We start from the raw sequence: 25721 nt of genomic DNA on the forward strand, positions 1-25721 counted from the left end.
CCCACCTGCAAACCCCAAGGGTCCCAGCAGCACCTAACTCTGCCTGTCACACCCACCCAGTAGCGCAAAAACATAGGATTTGGACCTGGACAGGGTATCACTAACCTCACAACTACTTCTGACTATTTGTACCGGCAGAAAAGGGTTATAATAATTGATGAAGTGCAACCCAGAAAGGAGCCTCCTCTTCTAGGTTCCTTTTCTTCCAAGCCCAGCTGGAAAGACCTTCTTTTCCAAGAGATCCTTCTCTCCCCAGGCGACAGGACTGACTCACCCCAAGCACCCCCAGCTCACACTCCACGGGGGCATCAATGTGTCTGCCCCGTCTCCACCTGCCTCAGGTGATCCGGGCCAGGAAAGCCTTCAGGAGCCACCGCCTTCCTGCCCTCCTCCCACAGCAGGGCCCTCCCTAAGTCATGGGCACTCCTTGAAGATCTCTGGGGCGTCCTTCACCTCTCCCCACCCGCAACACACAGAGACAGGAGACGTTTTGGGAGTGTAGGTTTTATTCAGATTTGCACGGCTGTCTGAGTCGGGCATCTGCTACCAGCATACCCCTCCGCCTTGGAACTCGGGCCTTTCCCCATCCGGACTCCCCCACCCCCGCCCCCGCCCCAACCCTACCCACGCCACTGCCACCACCAGTATCCCTCCCAGGCCCCAGGCAAAGACACTGAGTTTTGTTTGCAATCTAATTTGTCCGGATAATTGCCTCGACTTTGCACTTCGCTTTGTCCGCGTGTATCCGGCTTTGGGCCCCTTCTTCACCGGTTCGCAGAGCACTTTCTGGGAAATTCCCCTTCCGGTAAGGGAGTCAGCGCGCGCCGGGGGTGAGCTTACACAATGCCCAGAAGGAGCCTCCCCACCTCCCCCACCCCCCGGTTCAGAAAGCTCACCCCCAGCCCCCGCGCAGTGGGGAGCAGGAGGGAGGCAAGGAAACTCTCGGGCCGGACACCGGCTCCGGGATCAGGGCCCCCGGCCACTCCCCGCGCCGAGCGCAGCCCGCCGGGAACCAATAAACCGTGTGGGAGCAGGGCTCCGCCGTACCTCCAGACTCCAGGGAAAAGCTGGGGTTTGCAAAGCGCGCCACAGGATTCGCGAGGGCAGGGAGAATCCCTGGGGTCTCTCCACCTCCCGCCTTTCTCAGGTCCTAAGCCCCGTGTCTTCTCCCCAAGTCCCCACTTTCCTTCCCCTAAAGTTCGGCCCACGTGGTTTTCTCTCGCTCGCAGCGGCGGCCTGGCCTGGTGAAAGCGGCTGCACCTGCTTTAGGCGAATTATGGTAGCGCTAGAAGTTGGTCTCCCCTCCCTCCACCGCCTGCTCGCTCCCTCCTCCCCGGCTCTCCGCGCGCTCCCTCCTTCCCCCTCCACCCCGCGTCCCCCGCCCCCTCTCGCCCCGCCCGCGCGCCGCCCGCTCGCAGCCACTCGCAGCCCGGGCTCAGTCGCAGCCCCTCGGAGTCCGGAGCCTGCCGCCCCTGCGGACCGGACAGCGCGACCGGCGGCCGGGACGGAGCCCCCAGCCCGCGAGGAGGGCGCGGCGCAGGCGGCGGCGGCGCGTCGGGGAGGAGCCCGGGCCGGAACCAGGGCTGGGCCGGGGGCGGGGACGCCGGGGTCCCGGAGCCCCGGAGCCCGAACGAGCTAACAAGCGTCGCGGGAGGACCGGGAAGGAGGAGCACCGCCGGAGCGAGCCGAGCTGCCCACAAAGTGCGATGCCCCGGCGGGGCTAGGGCGCGCGGCGGCCGGCGCGGCGCGGCGCGGAGGGAGGACGCTCGGGAGCTGCGCGGCGCCGGGCGGCGCGGAGGGGCAGCCCCAGCGGGCGGCGGCGGGCCCGGGCTGCGACTCGAGCGAGCCCCATGCCCCGCGCGGGCTGACGGGCCGGAGCCCGCAAGGAGCGGCCGGGCGGGACAGGTAGGTGGCGGGCCGAGCCCGGGGACGCGGGTGGGGGCTGGGCCGGCGACCAGACCAACTCCCTAGCTCGCGCACTCTCTCGCCCGCTCACTGGCTCACTTTGTGTTTGCAAACTGCCCGCCGGAGACGCGCCGGGCGCCGGGAAGAGCCGGGCCCAGGCCGGCGCACTTTGTTCCAGCCGGGGCCGGCTGCGGCGCCCTGACCCCGCGCCGCCACCACACCCCGCCCCCGGCCTGGGCCCCCGCGGCCCAGAGCCGCCTTGGGAACAGGTGGGGGCTGCGGCGGGGCGGCGGGAGGTGGGGGCAGCCGGAGGTCGGAGGCGGGGGGGCTGGAAAGGCTACTGAGGCCCGCCCTTCCCCCAGAATCTGGGCCCCGCCCCCTCCCGGCCTGGCGTCTGGGAGTGGGGTGTAAGGGGGCGCGACCCCCCCGCCCCCCGCCCGAGTCAAACAAAGAGTACTTCCCGGCCCGGACTTTCCTGAGCTGGGGAGGGAAGTGGTGGCGCGAGCTCCCCCAACCCAACCCCAGTCTGTCCAGGATTCCCCGAGACGTGCCGGAGGCAGATGGGGGGGGGGACCGCGGTCGCACCCGCCGCGTCGCCTCGGGTGAGAAGGGGACTTGTTTTGTTGGGCTCGCATCTTGGAGGTTCCGGGACCAGTGAGCCCCGTTCCCCCATCGCTCGGCCAGCTCGGAGATAGAGCGGAAAACTTCTTGGGGACTTGAGAGCGTCTGGAAACGGCCCCTGTGATTTTGAGCGCCTGTGCTGGAGGGCGGGGGACGGACCCGGCGGATACCTTTATTCACCACATTTAGGGAGAGCCACCCCCACCCGCCTCCCCATGTTGGGGGGAAAGAAGGCGGCAGCAGGATTCCGAGGCCCCCAGGGAAGAGGGTGCCCGAGTGACCAAGCAGGATTCCCCCTCAGACTGACGACCCCAGGGTCTCCTCCGGAGAGCCCCCCCACGACACCTCTGTGACCGGCAGTCACCCCGGCGGCGCTCCCGCCTCGCGCTCCGCGTCAACGCCAAACTAACTTGGGGCTGAGCCCGGGCAAAGCCTGTGGCGCTAGAATGCGGGGCGCCCTGCGCGACCCGGGCTCCCGGTCTCCCCGGCAAAGGACCGTGTGATTTCGCGGGACGCGGATTCTGAGACAGAGGCCCTAACGGCTGCGGATGCCTTCCTACAACTGGGGCGACCTCGTGAACAGGGCCGCGTGCCTCCCGGACCCTCTAGGTTGGGTGAAGATGATATGGGAACGCGGAGACCCTGAGCCTATAGAGCGCCCATCCCTTTGCACTCCGGCTTCTCCTGCCAACCCCCGCCTGGCGGATTTCCTCGCGCCCTCGGCGCCTGGGTTTTAAGGCGTCTGGAGATCACCGTGTGTCTCGCACCCCAGCACCGGGTCTCCCTGCAGATTGGCCGCAGAGCCTGGAGCAGGGGTTCAGGTGGGGGGATGAAAGCACAAACCCAAGTCTGAAGCTGTCAGCCCTGCAGTTCCTGAGAAAGCCCAGGAGCATTTTGGCCAACACGGGTTTTTCCTTGAACTTCAGCATCTTCCTCCCCCGTTTTAAAGCACCGCCTGGAGTGTCCCAGGGCAAATTGTGTTGGGTCTGGGATTGAGGGCCCCGAGCAAAGCTTGAAGGGCAGCAGGGGTTGGAGCCAGAGACTGGCCAGGGTGCCACCATCTCCCACGCAGAAAGAGCGAGCCAGGGGACCGTCTATACGGCCTGCAGCGGCGGGAGGGTCTGACCAGCCCCAGCCCCACTGGAGAGCGCAGTGGGTAACCCAGACTGGAGCACCGAGAATTTGAACCCAGATACTGAACGGGGACTGAACGCTTCCGGCGCTGGGCATCTCAAGCCCCTGACTCTCCTGGTGAGTCAGCGGGTGGTCGCAGGGGCCGGAAGAGCAGGGATGGCAGCGTCTCAGCTGCCCAAAAGAGAGACATTCGCTTCACAGAGCCCCTGCCCCAGACGATCCCCACACTAACCGGCAGAACATTGTTTTGGGAACGGGAAGTCTGCAGGCTTGTTCTGTTTTGTTTTAAACTTGAGAAACTTTGTCTTGCCTGGGTTCTGGGGTTCTTTGTCACCTGGCAGGCTGGAGGGAGGGCCCCAGGACTGCTGTAGGCACCTGGATGACTTGCTTGCTCTGGCTGCTTTTGATCTGAGCCTCTCAAAAGCAGGGATGTGCCGGGGGTGGGGACTCCCTATCTGGTGTTGGCTCCCATTCTTGTCAGCCAGGCAAGGTAGCATGGGGGAGGAGGTGGTGCTGTGGGGGCCCTGTCCCCCAACATACCCAGGACCCCAATAAGATGGGAATCTCTTCTCCCAGACCCTCGGCCCACTACCTTACCGTGGTCCCAGCCTTAGCACTGAGTTAAGGGTGACCATGGGAACCTTCTCTCTTGGCACTAAGCCGTTGGGTGTCTGGGTGGGGTTTCTATCCTTCTCCCAGTCCTGGGCAGGTTTCCCAGGAGTTATGGAGTTGGGGAACCCCTGAGCCCTGGGGAGAGAAAGGCCTGACACCAATGCTGGGGAATGCCAGGGGTAGGGCAGGTTAGGCCCAACTTGCAACACGACCTGCCCTTGTCCCTGTCTGTGTAGGTGCCCTTCTCACACCTAGACACTGATACCCTCACCCCCTTTCCTCTGCCTTTGGCCAGAAACTTCCTTTCTGGCTGCTGGCAGGTAGGTCCCTTCTTGCCAGCAGTGTGCATATCCTACTGGGCTCCTACTCCAAACACACCTCTTCCTTAGGGGGAAGAAAGCAGGGGGACTTGGGGGGGGGTCCTTTGATCCAGTAATTCCCCCAAGTGTTTGCTGAGCCCCTCCTCTGTCTGGGCAAGTCCCAGGCTGGGCACTAGAGAGCCCAAGCAAGAAGGCTGGGGTCTGTTCTCTGATCCTATTGCCCGGGTGGGAGAGACAGACTAGGGGTCACATCAGAGACAGGAGTGGGAGCAGGGTGTCTGTTTCAGAGGAGAGGTGTGAGCTGCAAAGGGAAGGAAGGCTCATCTCCTCAAGGAGACCCCCCCCACCTGACCCGCCGCACCCTCTTTCCCGACATCGTAACCCTTCACTGTGCCACCGTCTTGGTGGTTTGCCTGTTTTTCCAGCTGAAATGCAAGCCCCTCCACGTCTATCCCCCAGCACAATGACTTGACTTTCCTAATAGCCCAAACTGTGCAAAATGAGAATTTCTTCTACCCAAGGAGCTCCACACCATGTCCCTTCATGATCTTACAACCCTCCCAGCTTCCCGAGAACCAAGGCCAGGCACATGCTACTTTTGACAGGATTCCACCGGCCAAAATGGTTTCCCTGGACTTGGTTCCAGAACTCTGGAGCCCGGGGCAAGGAACTCGGGCCTACCCAGGGCAGAACATGGGTCAGAGTGGAAAAGGCTTTGGAACCTGCCAGCCAGTGATGGGACTCTGGGGGACTTAATTAAGCTCTTGGAACCTCAGTTTTCCTTTGTGTAAAGTGGGTCAATAATACCCACCTTAGAGAGTCCGTTTGGGAGTTGAATGTAAAGTATTTAGCATGGCACCTGGCACATGGCAGGGCTGACCAAGGAGTGGTTTTTATTATTAGATTCCCAGCATTGCCAGGACACACATTGGACTGAATACTGGAAATGCTTGAGTTTTAACCTCCATTTCACGAGCTGGGAAAACGAAGCCCAGAGAGAAGCAGCAACTTGTCTGAGGTTACACAGCTAGTCAGTGGTAGAGCTAGAGCTAAAATGTGGGGCTCCTAACTCCCAGTACAACCAGTAGGGCTTGAGCCTCTGCACTGGGGAAGGGAGGGCCTGTCAATTCCACCCTCTCTCCTTTACAAACTCAGGCCTGGGCTGCCCCTCTGCCCTCTGGTGAGAAGGCTGTGTTTTGTCCCCCTGCCTTCCCTTTAAGGGAGGGTCTAGATTCAGGACCTGGCATTTCCCACCTGAACTTGACCCTAGAACAATGCAGTCATGTTACCCCACCCCCCACCCTTTTAAGGTGCTCATGGAGACAAATAAAAATGCCCTGGAGTATAGAGGAGGAAAATGGCTGGCTCCATCTCCAAAAAAGGGAGATTTCTGGGGTTTGGAACCCTAACCTACACAGTCTTACAGAAGACAAGTTTGGTCACCAGTCTTAGATCAATTCGAGACCTCCCTGTGGATGGATCGTCTCAAAGAAGCAAAAAAAATACTTGACTTTAGCCTAAAGCTCTTGGCTTTTTCAGCATTGCCTTCCTGGAGTCTCCATGGGAATGTATCCCTTCTTCACCCAGTCCCGCCCTGCTGGGATCATGGCAGGAGCCCTTGACTCCAAGCCTTATGGCTGCCCATGCAGTGGTCTGGTGAGATGACGCTTGGTGCACCCCTCGCGGAGCCTGGACTCTGGGTACGCCCGCCTGAGCTAGAAAGCAAGAGCTCCCAGCACAGAAAGAGCATGAGTCAAAGTGCCCTGTGCCTTGAGGGGGCCATCCAGGCCTGGGCCTGATGGATATCCTTCCTTCCCTTGATCCCCGTCCTAGGCCGCCTCCTTTCCCGGTCTTTGCCAGGCTGTCCCTCGCCCCAGTGCAGCCCCGCACCTTCTCCGCACCCTGGCCAGAACCATGCAGCCTGTGCCCAGAATCCCAGTAGCTCTGCCAACCTCACGGGTCGCAATCCTCTGCCCAACTGGAGCCTCCAGACCTGGGACCTGAGCGCCCCGGGCTCATTGGTGGTACTGGACGGAGGTAAACGGCTTCTGTCCCACCCCAAGCTGATTCTGATGGAATCTGACCTGGGTTGCCATGCAAATGGGGCGGGGAGGGGGACAAGATGGTGTGTTTCCTCACACAGAGTGGACTGTATGGAATAGCGACCCTTTGGCATTTGTTCAAAGTAGTCAGGGTCAGCAGGTGGAAGTTACCTAGAATTCTCGGAGGCAGCAAAGGAGGGACAAAGGATGGCGATTTAAGGGCAGGGTGACTCAGGGAACGGAGACCAGGAGGAGGATTGCTCTCCATTCCACAAACATTGTGGAGCGCTTACTGTGTGCAGTGGCGAACATGAGGGTTGAGGAGAAGAGGTTTAATAAGAGGTGACTTGATTGCAACTTGGAAAATCAGAAATGGAGCAAGCACCCCAGGGCTGATCTTTCAGATAGGGACTGGGGACTGGAAGCAGGGCTCTGGTCCTGATGCTGCCCGGGGGGCGACAGGATGCTTCTGCTGGCCTGGGAGAGCCCTCAGGAGGTCTGTGCTGTGTGAAGGGAAACTGGGGGCTGGCTGGGACGCGTGGGCTCCCATTCTGGGTTCCTCAACCCGAGGAGCTCCCTTGGATTGGGTTCTGCAGCTCTGGAGCCCGCACTTCCAGGAGACCCAGGCTGAAAGAAATTGGTCCAGAAAAGGGTAGCGATGTACTTCCTCCTTTCCTTCAGGGGTTCCCCGGCCAGATGTGCATCGGCACCCTGCACGGAAGGGCGTGCGCAGCTGGGGAGAATTTTGGGGAGCGATTGAATGGCAGGATTTGCGGGAGACCCAGGGAGTGGCTGCAGCTGTAAGCGTTTAGGGAGCAAGGCGCTGAGTGTGGGGAAGCTCCCTACCTTCTCAAGGCTTCCGCGTCCCTGGATCAGAGCAGGAGGTGCTTGGAAGGTCAGATCTTGTTCAGGATGCAGAGTTGGTCCACTTAGGAGAACCCCTCCTTCAGGAAGCCTCCAGGATTTCCCCCGGAGAGCCAGAGCTACTGGTCTTCCCTCCCAGCTCAGCGTACTTGCTCTGGGTTGCTGGCTTTGCCAGCATTTCCCCCGAGCCTCTGCAAGCGCATCAGGGCAAGTTGCAGGAAGCTCCTTAATCTCTGAGCCTCCAGTCGCAGCACCGGGACCAGAGCACCGAGAAAGAGCCTGGGGCTCAGGACCCACTTCGCCCAGTACCTGGGGGTCTAGGGAATGTTGGAAGAGGGGGTTCCTGCTCTTTTAGCCAGCGGGAGGGCCGCCGACTCCTTGCGTGCTGCAGTCCTCTCACTTGGGGATGACTTAGCAGGTCTGGGTGCTAAACAAGGTCTGGATTCACTGACAAGGGTCACCAGTATGCACACTGCTACCAACGTCCTAATTCCCTGTAAGACCTTAGGCATGGCCAATTTCTCGCTGGGCCTCGGTTTTCCTAACTGCACAATAGACTTGGGAACGCCCACAGTCTCTTCTCCCGGACCTCCCCTGGCCGAAGCTGCAGGTTGGGCATCAGGGGAGAAGAGAACCGGAAGGTCTCAGCGCACTCCCCCTTTGTTCACCGCTGCCCGAGCCTCCGGCCTCCGCCGCTCCTTCCCGAAAGGGGCGCTGTGGAGTGCGGGGCAGGCGCCCGGAGGCCCAGGCAAGGCTCCTCCTTCCCAATTAGGCGGCGGAGCCTGATTAAAAGGGGGTACTGTCCGCCCCCTCCTGCCCGATCTCCATCGACGAGATTTCCCTTCATCAGAATCTCACATCCTCCAGAAATTAATTTGATGCCTCTTGTTATCAATTAATTGAATCTCGTTGGGAGAGAGAGCTCAGCGAGGCGGGCGGCGGCTTGGCCCTTGTGCGCCGCCGTTCTGCCCTCCCCCCTCACATCAGGACAGCCTCACCCCCTCCCCATTTCTCTGTTTCTGCCTTGCGTTTAATTCCACTTAGTTTCTAAAATAAAACCACCGCTGTGAACCCTTTTGCCAGGTTTGGCTTGGATGGGTACCCATGGACTGCCTGGGATTCACCCTTTCTGAGCCGAGGAGGGGGATGGGCAGGGGTTCCTCTCTCCTGGGCCCTGTTCCATCCCTCCGTAGATCAACAGAACCTCACCCTTGGGGAATTTGGCCCTGACCCTGACCCTGTGTACTCCAGGGGCGGCTGGTGAGAAACTTGGGGAGGAGGCCTGCAGGAGGGAGAGCTAGGGACAGACTGCAGGGAGCCTCCCCCATGAGACACACACACCCTAGTTGGAGGAGGGGACACTGGAGGGCCAGGCTAGGGGCCTGTCAGCCTTCGGGATTTTGTCCTTGTGAAAGTTTCCTCTTTCTTTAGAAGAGGCATTTAGGAGCTGTTGCCCCTGCCAGGGCTGAGGCAATGAAGGGGCAGAGGTCACAGAGGCATGGTAGCTGCCCAAGAGCTAAGTCAGGCATCTGCAGGAACAAGAAGGTAAATGAAAGATGAAGGAGGAAGGTTCTAGAAGACATCCCAATCTGGGAGGGGGTTGTGGCAGGTGCAGGGCACAACTAAGTGGTCACCAGACCCTGACTGAGGAGACATGCCTTGCCATTTCACATACCTTCCCTTGTCCTGGTCCTCACAACAGCCCTGAGAGAGTCTCCAGGCGGTGATCTGTAGTACTCTCAATTGTTGGGTGAGGGACCCAGGCCTGGAGAGGTAACTTGCCCCGGGGTCACACAGCTCACTGGAACCTGCTTCTCTGGAATGCTGGCCATAAGGGCTGAGGTCACAAATTGACCAACTTCACCCCTTAGGAGTTTTGTTGACCCACACAAAGCTTATTACAAGGGTGCACAAATACCCCTACTTTGGCTTCTTTTGAAAAACCCAAAGCCCATCAACACAGCCTGCATTTCTGCATGTAGTGAGGACAGACTGGGATCCACTGCCCTGCACTTCTCACCTGGCCTCCTAGGTGATCCGGCCTAGCCCCTGAGGGCATTTTAGGTAGTAATTGGGTCTTGGAGATTTCACCTGTCCTCGGTATTCTTCAAGGAAGAGCTGGGGGAAGGGGGGTGGTCTGAGAGACTTTGCAAGGTCTTTACTAGAGCTCAGAGAAGACCTTTAAGGGCACCCTGACCCCAGCTGAATTCCCACACAATTGTTCAAAACTGGTGGTGGGGGATCATTTTCCTATTTCTGACCATGGAGGGAATTATAGGGTCTTATGTCTCCAGGAGCCTGTTCTAAGCTAAAACCAGCCCATTTCCTGCCCAGGTGAGCCCCTCTGTGAAAGTCATCATCACCTTCTTACCTGTCCCCCAAACTTACTTACTTTTTGTGAGGGAGGGGAGAGACTTTTTCCCAAGAATGAAACCTCAGGTGGCGACGAGAGAAGAACTGGACATAAGTCCCCTTTCTGGAACTCATTTTGGAACAGGGAAGAGGGGGGAGGATGCTAAATCTTGCGCACTGGGGTGTGGATGTGCTCTGGATGCCCCTTGAGTTGGTTCCCAAGAGCTCCGTAAATGTCACACCTGGACATCATCAGGGGAGACATAGAGAGGGCCCAGGGCAGGGCAGGGGCTGGTTGCGCGGGAAGCAGTCAGGGCCCCAGGAAGGGCCAGACCCAGTGGTCTGTCCCAGGCTGGTTGGAGCCCCTCCTTTGCTCACGGGAGCCCCCTGGTGCCAAGGGCACTACCAGAACCAGGCTCCAGATGGCCACTCAGGCCCTGGATGAGTCGCCCCCACCCCTTAACCAGCGGGACCCCCCCCACACACATAAGACGTCACTATTTAATTAGCCATCTCTGATTAACCAAACTTGGCATTCGGCTTCTCTTGCCCTCATCTTTCCCAGCTCCGAATCAATGGCTTTGATATGCTAATTAGGGAGTAATTTAATTTCAAAAGGCCGCAATTAACAAGGGTGTTGTGGACATGCTGTAGTTAAGCGGAGTAATCTAATTTGCATTAGTAACAAGCAGGGACTAATTAGAAGCTTAATTAGACACTTAGATGGCTCTTATGTTTACTTTCTTAATGAGATGGAGTGGGATCTTTGGTTCTTTTTCTTTTTTCTTTCTTTCTTTCTTTTTTTTTTATTGTTAATTCTTCCTCTTGGTTTGGTTCTAGGAAGGAGTATTGAGGGAGGCCACCTTGCTAGGGCCTGGGGGGAGCATTTCAGGGCTGGAGCCGGTGGAAAGTACACTGTGGCGGGGTGCAGTGGGGAAGAAAGGTTCGGATTCCAGTGAGATTGCAGAGTGACCGCCCTCCTGGCCTTGCCACCTCGGAGGTGGGATTCAGGAGAAGAGCACTGATTTGGGAGTCAGAAGAGCTGTAGGGTTTCAGTTCCCCTCAGCCTCCTAGCAGCCAGGTGACCTTGTCGAGTCAGTAGGCATCTTCAAAGTGTGGTTCCTTCTTCATCTGTCAAATGGATGCCAGGTTGCATGCAGAGAGGGGAGGGGACAGGGTATGGGAAAGGGCTTCCAAGGACTCTGTGAGTGGAATGGTTGTTATTAAAATAAAATATAGTCACAAATTGTGGGCCCAGGCTTCACTTCCTCGTGACTCAGCTTAGAAGTCACCTCCCACCGGAAGAGCCTTCCCAGAGTATCCCCATTCCCTCTAGGCACCCAGAGCCAGCCCCAGTGTCAATTTCACGGAACATTTGTAAAGCTGTGCATCGTACAGAGCAGAGCTTCTCAACCCTGGCTGCAATTGAATTCAGATTTTGGTTTTTCAATTTATTTGAGAGAGAGAGAGAGAAAGAAAGCACGAACAGGGGGAAGGGCAGAGAGAGAGCTCGAGAAGCAGACTCCCCGCTGAGAAGGGAGCCCCAAAGGCAGACACTTAACCTCCTGAGCCACCCAGCCGCCCCCTGCAATTGAAGTTTAGAATACTTGGACAAGATTTTAAAATTATCCATGCCCGGGTCCTACTCCCCAGAGTCCAATTTATTTTATTTTTTAAAAAGATTATTTATATATTTATTTATTTGTTTGTTTGACAGAGAGAGAGAGAGACAGCCAGCAAGAGAGGGAACACAAGCAGGGGGAGTGGGAGAGGAAGAAGCAGGCTCCCAGCGTAGGAGCCTGATGCGGGGCTCGATCCCAGGACCCTGGGATCACACCCTGAGTTGAAGGCAGGCGCTTAAGGACTGAGCTACCCAGGTGCCCCCCCCCCAGTCCAATTTATTTGATGCAGGGTGGAGCCTAGGTATTGGGTATTTTCCTTAATGCTGTTTGCCTGGGTGTCTCTTTCTCCCTTCCACCAACATGTAAGCCTCCCAAAAGCAAGGGCTGTGTTTTGTTCCCTCCATATGCCCAGACCCCAGTACCCACTGTGTTCAGTATTAGTTGTAGGCCGAGGGCCACCAGCCAGCTGTGTACCCTGTAAACTCATACAGTCTTGACAGGGTCTGTAGTGCTTTTTGAATGCCTTATGCAGGATCTGAGAATCTTCTAGAAACAGACCTGAGGAGACTGGGGGGAAAATGCTAAAAAGGTGAGGGGCTTGTGAGCCCTCCAGGATATGGGTGCATTGCCAAAGGGAGGATAAAATTGGTACAAATTTTATGGATGTCAGTTAGGGAATAAATGAATTAACAGCCTTAAAAATACACAGTTCCACGTAAACATGTATCTTAAGCAAATAGTTAGAAAGGTCGAGTATTCCATTTCATAAAGGTGTTTATTGCAGCGTCCTAGTTAAAAAAAAAAAAAAAAAAGGTAATAGTCTGGATGTCCAGCTCTAGGGGATGGCTAAATAAATTCCGGAACAGGCAGCCCGTTTGAGCAACTATGTGACCACTAAAAACTGTTGCTTAAAATATTTGATGTCATGTGGAAATGGTTATGATAGTAAGTGGTGAGTGGAAAAATAGGAAAATTCAAACCATGTACAGATTATGACCCCAATTTCACTTTTTAAATGTTTATATGCCAAAGAGAGTGAAAATGAACTGATTGGAAGGGGTGGATCCCAAAAGGCTAGCTCTCTGGGTGGCACGATTACGGCTACTAGTTTTTTTCTTTATATATGTATTTTTTCCTTTTCAAAATGTTCTACCAAGGTGTCTGTTACTTTTCAGATTAAAAAATAAAGTTATCTGAAACTTGGGAGAGAGCTTGAAGCAGCACAAGATGGTGGTTCACCTTCCAAGTCAGAGGCTTGTTGCCACCTTTTATTTATTTATTTTTTAAAGATGTTATTTATTTGAGAGCGAGCGTGCGCATGTGCATGTGAGAGAGCAGGAGCGGGGGTGGGGGGCAGAGGGAGAAGCAGGCTCCTTGCTGAGCAGGGAGCCCCTTGCAGGGTTTGACCTCAGGACCCTGAGATCATCCCCTGAACTGAAGGCAGACACTTAACCGACTGAGCCACCTGGGTGCCCTTGTTGCCACCTTTAGAGAGGCAGGTCCTCACTCTGCCACTTGCCCTAAATTCCTCTGGCCCTGAAGTTTTGTGCTGAGAGGTCTTGAATGGTCCCTAACGTTGGGGCATGTGGCTGCTAGTGTGTCATTTAGGGAGAATCTTGGAGTACAGAGGCAAGCCTAGGGTGTGAGCCTCTGACCCACAGAAAGTACGGGGCACCATGGGCTTGGAGAGGGATTAAGCTTTTTCTGGAACTCAGGAGAGCCCCATCTCCCTGGGGAAAGACACTGTTGGCCTAATCAGAAAGCCAGATAGCGACGTGACTCACATCACCCTGCTCTGGTTTGGGGACCCATTTTGGAGCTACAGAGACATTCTACCCCATGGGCCCTGCCTCACTTTCCTGAAATGCTGAACCAAGGGCCGTGATAAGGGGATAGGATCATAAACCCTAGCCCAGAGTTGAGTTGTCTCAGGACTTTCTGGGCCCCCGTAATTGTAGTAACTTCCCTTCTCTGAATGGCTTCTTCATGCCATGTATTTCATTTGGTATCATGGCAACCCTGACGGGAAGGCTTACTGGCATTAGCCCCATATGACAAATTGACAAATAAGGAAACCGAGGCTCAGACTGGTGACCTCACTGCTCAGTGCTCTCCATACAAAGATAGTAAGAGACCAGAAAATGGTCAGCAGGTAGGATGGCAAATGAGTAGCTGGCTAGAGAGGGCCAAGGCCGGAAGTGGCTGCTGCCTGAACCCTCACCTCTTCTGGCAGCCTGAGCCAGTAGGCCTTCGGGGCCTGAGCTGAATGAGGGAGGGGGAGCCCCAGGCCTTTGGATGACAGATTGGGAAGCATTTTTCAGTTACTTATAATGTCAGTGCTGATTGCTCTGAAAAGCCCTCTGCTTTATATGCCTGACACTAGTAAGATCTGATAGCAGGACAGCTAGAAAGATAGGGAAAGAAAATAGGAAATACAAGGCATATTCATGCTGTGTTCTATGTGGTACCCATGTCTTTTTACGGAATGTAGCAATGTGTCCATTTCAAAGACTTAGCTCTGGAAAAGTCTGAAACCGGCGACCTCTCTTGTAATATAAGGGCCCTTGCCTATGCTGTTTCCCCCACATTCAGTGTATATGTCACCTGGCCAACCCCTACTCACCTTACATTTCTGAGCATCAATGCCATTTCCTCGAAAAGAAGGCCTTCCCTGCACTCCCACCCCCCTGCCCCCCTTTAAGTTAGAGTCCCCTGTTTCTTCCCTGTACTTACATTTGATAGAACCTACTTTATGTGAGCTTCTCTATTTGTGTCCTTATTTATCATCTGCCTCTCCTCATGGGAACCATGAGCTCCAGCAGAGCAGGGCCTGTGCCCTCTTCTGCTCAGGTCTGCAGACACAGAGCCTGGCACACTCCAGATGCTTAAGTATCTGGGGAACCAGTGAATGGATGAAGGGGCATTGCTGGTGCTGTACGCTTTTGGCCCTCCACTGGAAGAGAGAGAAGAAGGACTTAGTTCATGGCCAAAATTCTAGTGGCTAAATTTTCAAAAAGACAAATGCCAGATTTACCCAGTGAAAAGGGGTGGGGTAGGGAATAGGACACCCCCATTATTATAAATTACCCTCAAAGCATTTAGGGCACTACTGCACTGGTTTGTTCAAAAGTTGGAAACGGCAGAGGGCAGGGACTAAATTCCGGTGTCCTGCAAGATAGATCCTCAGGGTTTGTCTTTTTTCTTTTTTCTTTTTTTTTTTTTTTAAGTAAGCGCTATGCCCATCGTGGGGCTCAAACTCACCACCCCAAGATCAAGAGTTGCGTGCTCTACCAGCTGAGCCAGCTGGGCGCTGCCCCCACCTCCCTGTCAGTGTTTTTCTTGATCAGGCACCGCATCCATGTTAAATAAATAAATGGCCTTGGAGATGGGTCATCTCATTTTGGCCAACAGGCAGCTCGTAAACTAAAGTCAGTGGTCATCACTGGGGGCACCTGTAGTCTTGGACAAGCAGCACCAACACCACTTGGGAACTTCTTAGAAATGAAGATTCTCAGGCGTTCTCCAGACCTACTGAACCAGAAACTCTGGGCCTGGGGCCCAGCAGTCTTGTGTTCTGACAAGCCCTCCCACGGGCATTCTGACACTTTCAGGTTTGCGATCCTCTGGCTTAAGATTTCGGTCCATTTTCTTCTCCCTTCCTACTACCCCGTGATATATTTTAAGAAGTTTCATCTGCCTTTTTTTGCAGTGGGTTTCCTGATCTTTCTTGGAAGTCGACAGGGGTATACATTGTAAATCGATGGTGTCACATCTAGTCTAGTTTCCCCCATTATACAGAGGAGAAGTGGGGGTAACGAATTGGCTCAAGTCTCCCAGCAAGTTGGTGATAGACCTGGGGCTCCATGCCACGGTTCCCAACTTCCAGGCTCAGGCTCTCCGCTCTCTCCCCGACTAGATTGTGGGTTTGCGGAGGGCTGGAAACTGTGACTACTTGTTTCATCTCAAACTGGTCACGCCCCCACGGGCCTTGCTCTGGTTAGAGCCGGGGTGCAGCAGCTGTCCAGCTGCTGCGCATGCACGTGTGCACTGGGGGCTGCCCCGCCCCTTCCCCCCTCCCTCCCTCGCGGGTAAACTCCGGGCATCCATCAGTCTGTTAATTGCACTAATTAGAGATCGTGGAGGTGTTAATTGGAAAACCCTGGTATTGTGCCTGTTTGGGGAAGAAAACGTCAATAAAAATTAATTGATGAGTTGGCAGGGCGGGCGGCGCAGGTTCACGGCGAGGCGCAGGGTGTCGTGGCAAATGTTATGGCTCAGATTAAGCGATTGTTAATTAAAAAGCTACGGTAATTAATACTCCCTAGACCATATGTGCCCGCGGAAAAGGCACAAAGGTTTCTCCGCGTGTAGGGCTCCCTGTCCCTCTTCCTCTCACCCAAAAGCACCCTAGTCCTTGGGTTCTCCTTTTAGCCCCAAGATGGGTAGAACTTGTCACTTCCGGCCTGAGAGGGGACCAGGCGGACCAGGAAAGTTACAAGGAGGCATCCCTTGTGGCATGCCCGCCAGGGTTCTTCGAAGGGCCAGGAGCCTCAGGGGAAGTGGGAACCCCCAGCGGCCCGGCCCGCAGCCTCCCCCAGAGCGGAAGAGGAGGCTGTGGCTTTGACCCAGTTTCCTTCCTTTCTTCCGAAGGCGTCTGCGGGAGCTTGGGGGCCTGGCCCAAGGCTCTGAGGTGTCCTGGCTCCCCAAGGGGTTCCCTCAGAGAAGGGAGACTGTGGACCTGCCTAAAGGCGGGACTAGAGCCCCAGAGAGAAATCCTAGTCCACCTAAAACAATTCGGCCTCAGTCACTTCCCCCTGTCCCCATCACGTGGTAGAAGAGGGGTTGGGTAAGGCTGGGCTGGGTGAGGGATGAAGGCCCCAATTTTAGCAAATCCTAGAAAGACCTTATTGCACCTTCCTGACCTGCTGTATGAAGGAAGACCAACCCAGTGACTTGGACAAGGGGCAGTGACTTGCCCAAGGTCATACAGCTGGCACTTGAAACCAGATGGTCTTCCCCAAGCTCTCCTCTTCTGCAGGTGTCAGCTACTCTCCGCTGGGGAAACGGGTGACTGGGGGAGGAGTGTTTGGAGAGGGGGGAGGGGCAGGAGTGAAAGGAGGAGGGGGGCTCTTGGAGGGTGCCCCCCCACCCCAGTCCCAGAGGAGGCAGCTCAGGTCCACATTGGGCAAGGGACCCACCGGCCACTAGAACGCCGTGGCCTCATGTGCACATGCTGGACTAGGGAGTTTTACTCCTGGAGCTTTCCAAGTCCATAAAGACCTCCAGGACCACCTCTCCATGTAGAGATGGGGAAACTGAGGCCCGAAGGAGGAAGGCAGAGGAGTCACAGCTGGTTGTGGCTGAGCCCAGGCCCCTGTCCTCTCCTAGCCGGGGTCCAGGTTCTCAGGCACTTCAAGGCCTGCCTCCAGCACCCCACCCCGGGCCTGACTGCCCTGGCCCCCAGAGCCTGTGCACCCACAGGGCAGAGAACACCCCAGTGCTATTGCAACATCCAGTGGAGAAATGGGCAGGAGGCGTGAGGCTGCTGGTGTTCTCATCCTCAGAGGGCAGGTGTCCCAGGGCAGAGAAGGTGAGGGTGTGGAGATGCCTGAGAACACGTGCAGGTTTGGGTGCATGTCGGTGGGCGGGTGGGAGCAAGGAAGGAGGTGAAAGCCCCAGGAGAGGGCAGAGCGTGCCACATGGGAATTAATGCCATTCATACACCCTGCGGAAATGACTTTTCAAATGCATATAATCTCAAGCATGCAAATGAGAGGCTTGCTTCACCCTGTTTAATATGAATGATCGGCCCTTGAATAGCTATTATTACACGCCACATTGCAGCAATTATGTTGTTCACTGGGTGTCGCTCTGTACCCCCCCATAAAAAGACAGAAAAGAAAGGGACACCTCTGTTTGCAACCTCCTTCCTTTCTTCTCCCTTTTTCCAAACTTGCTGTCTGATCTACAACTTTATGGTGTGTGTGTGACTGTTGGAAGGGGGGCACTCTCCCTTACCCCAGGGAAGTAACTGCTGGATTCTCTTTCCTTTCTCCTGTGCACACACACACACCCCTGAGGCTCTGGTCTTTGTCCCCTGGGGCCCAGGAGTTCTCAGATCTTGGAGAAGCTAGACTTGGAATCAAGACAGGCAGCTGCTCTCCACCCCCAGCAAGGCCAGGGTTGGGGGAGAGGGAGCAGAATGGACCCCTGCTGTCTCCCCGTCCCCCTTGTGTGTAGCTGGGGCCCAGGCCTGAGTGGGGAAAGGTGCTCTGTAGGCAGCTGGCAGGGATCGGGGTGGGTGGCTTGGAGGAGGGGGCTGGGGCCCTGTGCTCTGACGGGTGGAGGATGGCGCCCACCCCATCCATCATTTGGCAGCCACTGGCCCTCAGGCTGACACGGCCATTAAGGCCTGGGCCCAAGTGCTCAATCTCTTCCGAACCATCGCCCCCAACCTCACCCTCGCCCTGGCCCACCTCCTCTCAGAACTCAGAAGTGGGAGTGGCAGCTGGGGGGTGGGCGGTGGGGGGACAAGCCCTTGGAAACACACAGAAACATACAAACGTGGGACACGCTAGCAGCATAGTGTCACGCAGGAGGCCAGACAGATCAATCCATTAGGACAAAAACACTTAGAGTCACAGATGGAGAGGGGCCACAGGAGCAGTGATGTGGCATATGTGACCACTAGGCTCCCCATGGACCCTTAACACCTCTCTGTCCCCCTCACGTACCCCCAGACCCTCACACTCCTCCCAGCTCTGCTTCCTGCAGGGACAAAAACAGCAGGTGGCCCAGCAGAGGGAGGGAAAAGAGTTCTTCCAGAGTGAAGGGAGAGAATTTCTGGGCAGGAGGGAGTGCTCCTGGGAGCGGCCACCTTGGGGAAGGAACTAGGGAAATAATCTGGTCTCTCCCAGCAGCTCTCTGATCTGCTGATCCACCTCCCTATTGGGAGACCCTGCGATCCTTGGTCCGCCTAGGCCAAAAGGGGATCAAGAAGGGAAGAAAGAATGAATATTGGCTGGCTTCCATAGGCGCCTTGAACTCTGCGCGATCTGGGCCAAGTCGTGGGCCTCTGGGAGCCTCAGAGTGTTCAGCCTTACAAATAGGGCAGGTGGAGAAGGGGATGCCTTGGAGCTTACGTGCCGCAAGGTGGTTTTACATGCGCTGTTTTATTTACTCCTCACAGGACTCCACAGACAAGGAAACTAAACTTTAGGGAGGTTTTTTTTTTTTAAGTTAATTTATTTAAGTAATCTCTGCACCCAACATGGGGCTCACACTCACTACCCTGAGATCTAAAGTCACATGCTCTTCTGACTGAGCCAGCCAGGTGCCCTGAGGTTTAGGGAGTTTAGGACACGTATCAAAGATCAGTACCAACCAGGTCCCTTTCGACTGCAATCCATGTTCCTCTGAGGGGGCTGGGGACACTCCAGACTTGGAGAGCAGCCCTGTTTACTAAGGTCCCCCATTTGCATCTCAGCGCCCTGCCCCGCGCCCTCCCTGCCCCCAGCAGATGCTGGAACCTACCTCCTTGAGTGGTAGAAGGAAACTCAGGCAGGCCTTCTTCTGGTTCCAAACATACCCTCTCTTTCTGGGAATGTTTCCACCACTGGAGAAGCAGCTGGGGGAGGGACGGAGGGAGGGCACAGGGTTCAGGCCTTGACTCTTTGCCCTGAACTCTCTGGACCCTCAGTTTTTCCATCTGTAAAATCTGGATGATAATTATCTCTCACCATCCTCGTGAGAAGGAATCATGGTACTTATAGAAATAGTAAACATTATGGAATGTCTACGTTTGGCCAGGTGCTGAGCTGAGGGCTTTAGAATGGCAGGTCAGGGAAGTGGGACCACTGGCTGCCTTCACTGCACAGCTCCAGGCCCCGCTGAGTGGCTCCCAGTAGGTGCTGGGCAAAGGGCAACCAAATTTGTGGAACAAATGTGGATTAGAGCCTTTCTGGGTCCTAGGGAAGGAGACCCTATAAGGAGGCCCTGCCCTGGGGGAAGTCTCTATCTATGGGGAACACACACAGAAGTCATTACTGGTGGGGGTGGGGCTCAGCAACATGGTTGGTCCCAGTGAATAGCTCCTTCTCGCTTTGATATCCTAGTGGGTTGATATTCTAGCGGGACCCTCGCTTCCCCAACGACCTAGCCTGGAGGGAGAGGCCAACACGGGTTTCCCACTTACCCTCCCCAGGGGCAGGGGTGAAGACACCTCTTCCCCTTCCCTGCCAAGGCCTCCTGGAAGTCCAGGAAATGTGGGGGAGGAGGGCAGTGGGGCAGTCTCAGCTTCAGTCTGGACCTGCTCCTTCCCCCAGCCTAGAGAGAGGGTGACATTGGGAGGGGGCCGCACCCCAAGAAGGGTCCCAGGAGCTGCTTCCAGGAAGCTGAGGAGGAGGAGATGCCCTAGGACCGGGGATGGGGGTGTTAAGTGGTGGTGGTGGTGTGTGGTTTGGGGGTTGAGGGGCTTTTTGTTCGCTTTGGGGGGAGGGCTTGGGTTGCTGCCCCGGCAGAATGCGTCCAGCCTTGAGCCTCAGCCCCTCCCCCATGTCTCTCCCCCACCCCCAGGTCCCGCTAGAGCGACATGATGGTGGAATCCGCCTCGGAGACAATCAGGTCGGCTCCCTCTGGTCAGAACGGCGTGGGCAGCATCTCCGGGCAGGCCGATGGCGGCGGCGGCGGGGCCGGGGCGGCGGGCGCTGGCGGAGGCGGCGCGGGCAGGGACTCCGCGGCCGCGGGCGCGGACAGCAACGGCGAGATGAGCCCGGCGGAGCTGCTGCACTTCCAGCAGCAACAGGTAGGAGCAGGCGCCCCTCCCCAGCAACCGGGAGCAGGAGGGGGCGCGCGGGGCCTCTTCCCACTCTCTTCCGGGGGCCGTGGGTCCCAGGCTTCCTGCCAAACAGCCTCACTTTTAACCCTCTTGAAAAGGTCCAGCCTCCAGGGACGCCCTCTGCGCCCTCCCATTCCAGGGGCCACCTAAAGGCCCGGGTGGGGAGGGGGAGCCACGAGGGCCCAGAGGTCGCTGAGCTTGGAACAGTCTCAGAAACGCCCACAAAGGCAGAGAGACACCCCCCCCACACACACCGGGAAGTAGGCTTGAGAATGTGTGTCTGAGGTGGGTGGTCGCCTGGGCTCTCCTCCTGCACACTGGCTAAGTTAACAGGGTTGAGAGAGGGAGACCCCTCTCTAGGGTGCATGTTCCTTGGAGGAAGGGGCTGTGTACACAGGGGTATCTTCACTTTATTTGTAAAATATTCCCCACCACCATCTCCGCCTGGGCCCCTAATCCAGACTGTGAAGAAATTAAGTTTCCAGGCACGAGAGTCCAAAGCAGCTAGGAAAAGGCCAAGAGCAGGAGGCCACAACAGGCCTCCATTTTTAGGGGTCAGGCTGGGAATCCTTGTCTGCCTTCTCCTTCCCTTCTCCCCCTCTTCATCATTCCACCCTAAACTGCAGAGTTCAGGAGTTCAAGACTAGCCGCTGAAGTTTGAGAGGCCCTGGGGTGGGGAGCCTGGTTGGGTGATGAGAGAGCAGGGGCCCCAGGCCCTGGCCCCACAGCCCCACCCCTGGAAAAAGGGAGAATCATGCTTGACAAGTTCAGGAGAACCGGCCCAGCCAGCCCTGGCCTTGGGATTCTCCTCCTTTTATTTGACTTCTCCTCCAAGCTCACTGGTGGCACTGCCCCTTGGGGGCTGTGCTGGGAATGCAGAACAGTCAGATCCTGCACGCCTCCCCCCACACCCCCAACCCTGCCTCATGTGTGCACAGATGTGTATACCCACCTTGCCCTCTTGTTCTCTCCCAGGCTCACCCTGAAGCTCCTCCCCCGATCCATAGCCCCTCGGGGCCCTTTCCCACCACACTCTGGAGCTGGAGGTCAGACTGGGAGCAGCATTGTCCCGAAGCCCGGCACCCTGCTGAGAGTTGGGCAGCCACCACTAACACAGAAACGGAACCAACCCGGGTTAAGTCCCAGCCAGCCCCTTAACCAGCAGTGCAACCTTGGCCTCCTGGGGCCTCCCCGAGCCTTGGCCTCCTTGATGCCTAAAGTATAGCGTTTTTAGGATCAGGTGCAATCTGAGCGTGAAGTCTCTGCACGCACCAAGTGGTCGATGTGGATGCTGACAGAATTGTGGACTTTAGAAATGACTTCCTCTTACGGACTGTGGAGACCTGTCACCTCTCCCTGGGGAGATAGCCCTTGGGAGTTTGCTGGCATCTCCCAAGCCTTCCTAATAAGCAGGATCTCTGGGGAAGAGACGCACAGAGTTTGTGACATCTACTGGGGACAGAAGGTCAAAAGGCCAAATCCTACCCTTTGTGAAAATAATAATAAGACGCACCCCACCAGAAGTCTCCAAGGCCACCCATTTTTTATAGCCACCTCTTCCCTTCCCCCACCTCTGTGCACACAGGGCTAGGAAAGATTTTGAATGTGGTGGGGGATGGGACAGGGTGGGGGGGGAATCTACTGACACTGGAAAGTGTCTTTTAAACAATTACTTCAACTGCAGAGTGAACACAGATATCTGTATAACTGGGGAGATGGGTGGGGAGAGACAGAACTTTCTGTACTGATCAGGTTTCTTCGCTCTGCATTGCACACAGCCATGTTTTGCCATCTATATTCCACATTCTAGTTATTCCTATTTGTTTTGGGGAATATCCCAAAGTCCTGGAAAATCCTATATCTGTTTCACAAATAAACTGGGGTGGAGATTTGGAGGCAGGCGGAGGTCTGTTTTATCCATTTGGGCTCACTACGGGCCTGGTGCCTGGGGCCAAGGAAAATATTTGAGACTTAAAAAAGGTTCTCTTGGCTCCAAGCTATGAAAGAACCCCGCAAAATTAAAATTATAAGTTTTTCAATTAACAGGAAAGTCTGTGGCCCGTCCTTCTAGCCCCAGTCTATGAGTCAGGCTTTGGGGGAAGCATCAGGGGTAACATTTTCCGGTACCCCCAACAACAAAGGTTCCTGACTATTTGTGGGGGTAGAATAACTGTAGAAAAGAAAGCCTGGCCCAGTGGGTTCCTCCTGCCTCCCCTCAGCCCCAATCAGGAAGTCCTTTGAGGACAAACAAACAAATAACCTTGTTTGGTACTTTGCGTCTTTCTCATACACAGGTCACTTGTCACCAGCCAGCTCTGGGAGGTGGGGGCTATTATTCCCATTCTACAGATGAGGGGGCACTGACTGGGCTTGGTGACACAGGAACAGCTGGAGCTAGACTCCAGGTCTCCCGGTTCCTGGACCGGAGCTCAGCACAGCCTCCTTTTGGCCACTACCCTTGTCCCAAAGTCCCCTGGGAAATGGAGGGAGTGAGGTCTGAAACATAGTAGGTGCTAAATAAATGTCCACTGGTGAGTGCACGAGAGCACTCCATTCCCAGCCCTAAAAGCTCTTAGACACACGAAAGCAATACAGCCCACAGGCGCTAAGTAGCCACTCTGGAGGACGGAGGTTGGGGGCAGGTGGGCGGGCTGTGCACTGCTCCTATTCCTCCCCCTCGGGCCTCCTTGGGCCTCCAAACCCCTCTGCCTCTTTCCGTCTGTCTGCTGGTCTCTGTCCCTCCACTCTGGGTAGATAAGTCCTGGAAATGCAGGCTTGGCCTTTGGGACTAATGAGTTGACAGAGGGGAGGGAGATAAACAGGGCAAGTCAGAAGTCAGGCCAGTGACAGGACTTGAGGCCGAAACAAACAGTGCTGAAGAGGGCGGCTGCATCACTTTGGAAGAGAGCAGAGAGCAGGCACCCGTTTCCATGCAACAGCAGGCCGGGAGCTTGTTCAAACAGAGGCTGGGGGCGGGGGTGGGGGGTGACATGGCTTGGCTGCCAGGCCCCTTCTGACTAGAGAGAGGGTCCCCCGCTGGCTGCCCCCCCCCCCAGCAGTCAAGGCCTCCACTTCTGGCTCCCAACTCTCAAGCTGAGTGGCAGAGCACACTGGCTCCACGCTGTCCTGAGGGCTTTCCCTGGGTCTCCAGTCTCACCCCTTTACGGGGAACCCACCATGAGAAGAAGGCTCAAGGTGCAGTAGGCCTTGGAGCACGCATTCATTCAGCAAACATGCATTGACCCTTATTTACACGGGGCTCCCTGCCGGCCAACTGGAGTTGATGATCCCCAGCTGCTGTTAAAGAATACCCTGGGCCCAGCAGACATGCCAGCTGCCCACCCATCCCCTTCCTTCACCGAGCAAAGTCTCCTTCCTCCCATTTTCCCTCTGATGGCTTTTTTCTTTGAAGGTTGGCCTTGCGTTTTATCCTAATCTGATTTCACCTGGATGAAATGTCGCCCCAGGACAGGGTGGGGGGGTGTTCCCCCAGGGACTATGCAGATACCCTTTGGGCTCTGATGGGGGGCAGCGAGGGCTGGGATGAGTGTGGGAGGTGGCAGGTCCGGAGAGGCCTTGGGGACGGGGCCTGACCGCTCTGGCCTAGGAGAGCCGATCTTGGGGCCGGGAGGGCTGGGCCGGGTGGGGTGGAGGCTGGTGGAGCTGCTGGCGGTCACACTGAAAGGCATCCTGGGCCTCTGGAGCCTGCACTTCCATTGTCCTCAGGTTTCGGGGGTGACAGTTCAGTGAGGGTCACAGGAGGGTTGCCTAGCGTCTGGGAACTCCCACCGCAGTTGCTGTGACAACCGGGGCCAAATCCCACCCTGTTCACATCCTGTGAGGACATTCAAAGGGGTTGGGGGGCTCTGCACATTAATGGGCTTTTAACTCACCCCCTCCTAAGAGATGGGGGGGATGTCAGAGCACAGAGGAAGAGAAGAATGGAAGACATTTTTTATTTCCTCCCCCATCTGGCCCTCCTCTGCCCAAGCTACTTAGGGGGACAGTGTGGGAAGGGAGGCTTCTGGGGTGAATTAGCACACACACACACACCCCCCCACCTCACACACACTGTCAACAGTGGTCTTGAGTCCTCAGGTCAGGGACACATTTCTCCTTGGGACTCGTGCCCCGAGACTCTACTCTTCCTCTCTGGTCTCTTCCCTTTTCTTTCAGTAGGATGAGGCCCTCCGCAGGAGGTGCTGGGGACCTGGAGGGAGAGTTGCCCCCCGCCCCATCCCCAGAGGGGAGACACAGGAGCCTGTCAGTGAAGCCCTTGCCTCACCAACAGCTGCAGCATAGCTCACGGAAATGACTTGCCAACTTGACGCCACCAGGAAATAGAGGGTCGGGGAGGAAGGCAGCCTCCAGGGTCGTGGGGGTTGTGGCGGGAGAGGGCCTTCACCCCCCTCTTGTCCCCGTCCTGGGTTACTAAGCCAAAGGCCTCCCTGTTTTGTCTTTCTGCCTCCCAGTCCGATAAAAAGAGTTTCCCCAGGAGGCCGCTAGGGCAAGGCGGGTGGGAAAGTCAGAGGAGAGGCCCCAAGCCCAAGGAGAAGGATCCCCCAGGGCCCTGCTTTGCTGGGACTAGGAGGGAACCAGCCCACCCTACCCCCAGCCTTCCCTTCTGGTATGGAATTCTGACACCCTCTCTGTCCCTCTTCCACCCTCTTTTTATGCCAAGGTTCTTATCCGTACTGATTGGGAGCTTGGGGACAGAGGGGAGAATTTGGGAGAGGGGTGGCTGAATGTTCCTCTTCTGAGAGTGAAAGAGTAAAGTGGGGACGACCACCCCTCAGTGGGTCAGCTAGTTCTTCACCAGTGGGGTGCCTTTATTCTGAGCAGCCCCAGGGGGAGTCCTTGGGAAGGGACTGGCATGCCCCTGCGTGCCCCCCTCTATGTCCCACACTTGAGCCTCCTGCAGAAGCACTAGTGTGAGGGATCGTGGCTGGGCCCAGGGTGGCTCTGGACCGGGAACTGGAGGTGTCCCGCTTCTAGAGAACCCACAGCTGCGGTGGGGTTCTGGGAGGCAGTGCGAGCCAGCAGGGGGGTGACGGGGCAGGGCCGCCACCTCCCTGCTCTGTTTCCGTGCCTTCCAGATCCCCCCAGCTCCCTGGCCCCACCTCCTGCGCACCCCCGCGGGGCAGGGAGGGAACCTGGGAGCCAGAGAGGAGCGCCTTTCCCCCCTCAGAGCCTTAACCCCCTCAGGGCGGCTGGGGTCACTTGTCAGTTCTCATCTCCTGGAGGCCAGAGGCCCTTCTTGGCGTTGGTGGGGAAGGGGGCCCGAAACCCAGCTGTGCACCCAGGCTCTGAGTCTCCCACCCACGTGGGCCTGCCTGTATCAGCCCGTTGCTGGTTTTCATTTTAATGGTTCTAATTTGAGAATGCGCCAATGTCATTTTTACGAGGTTGGTGT

General features: G+C 56.4%; 1 protein-coding gene across 5 annotated transcripts in view; it reads left to right on the forward strand.

The window, feature by feature from the left end:
- The first annotated feature begins 1424 nt into the window (after positions 1-1424).
- FOXP4 (forkhead box P4) overlaps positions 1425-25721 on the forward strand; it is a 53595-nt gene continuing 29298 nt past the window's right edge. For all 5 annotated transcript variants that reach the window (XM_044387225.3, XM_026507476.4, XM_026507478.4 and 2 more), the window contains exons 1-2: positions 1425-1905; positions 20047-20275. In XM_044387225.3, coding sequence (XP_044243160.2) covers positions 20063-20275 — 213 coding nt within the window. In that variant the 5' untranslated portion in view covers positions 1425-1905; positions 20047-20062. The remainder of the gene's footprint in view (positions 1906-20046; positions 20276-25721) is intronic.

Source organism: Ursus arctos, unplaced genomic scaffold, assembly GCF_023065955.2.
Source record: "Ursus arctos isolate Adak ecotype North America unplaced genomic scaffold, UrsArc2.0 scaffold_29, whole genome shotgun sequence".
Classification (NCBI taxonomy): Eukaryota; Metazoa; Chordata; class Mammalia; order Carnivora; family Ursidae; genus Ursus; species Ursus arctos.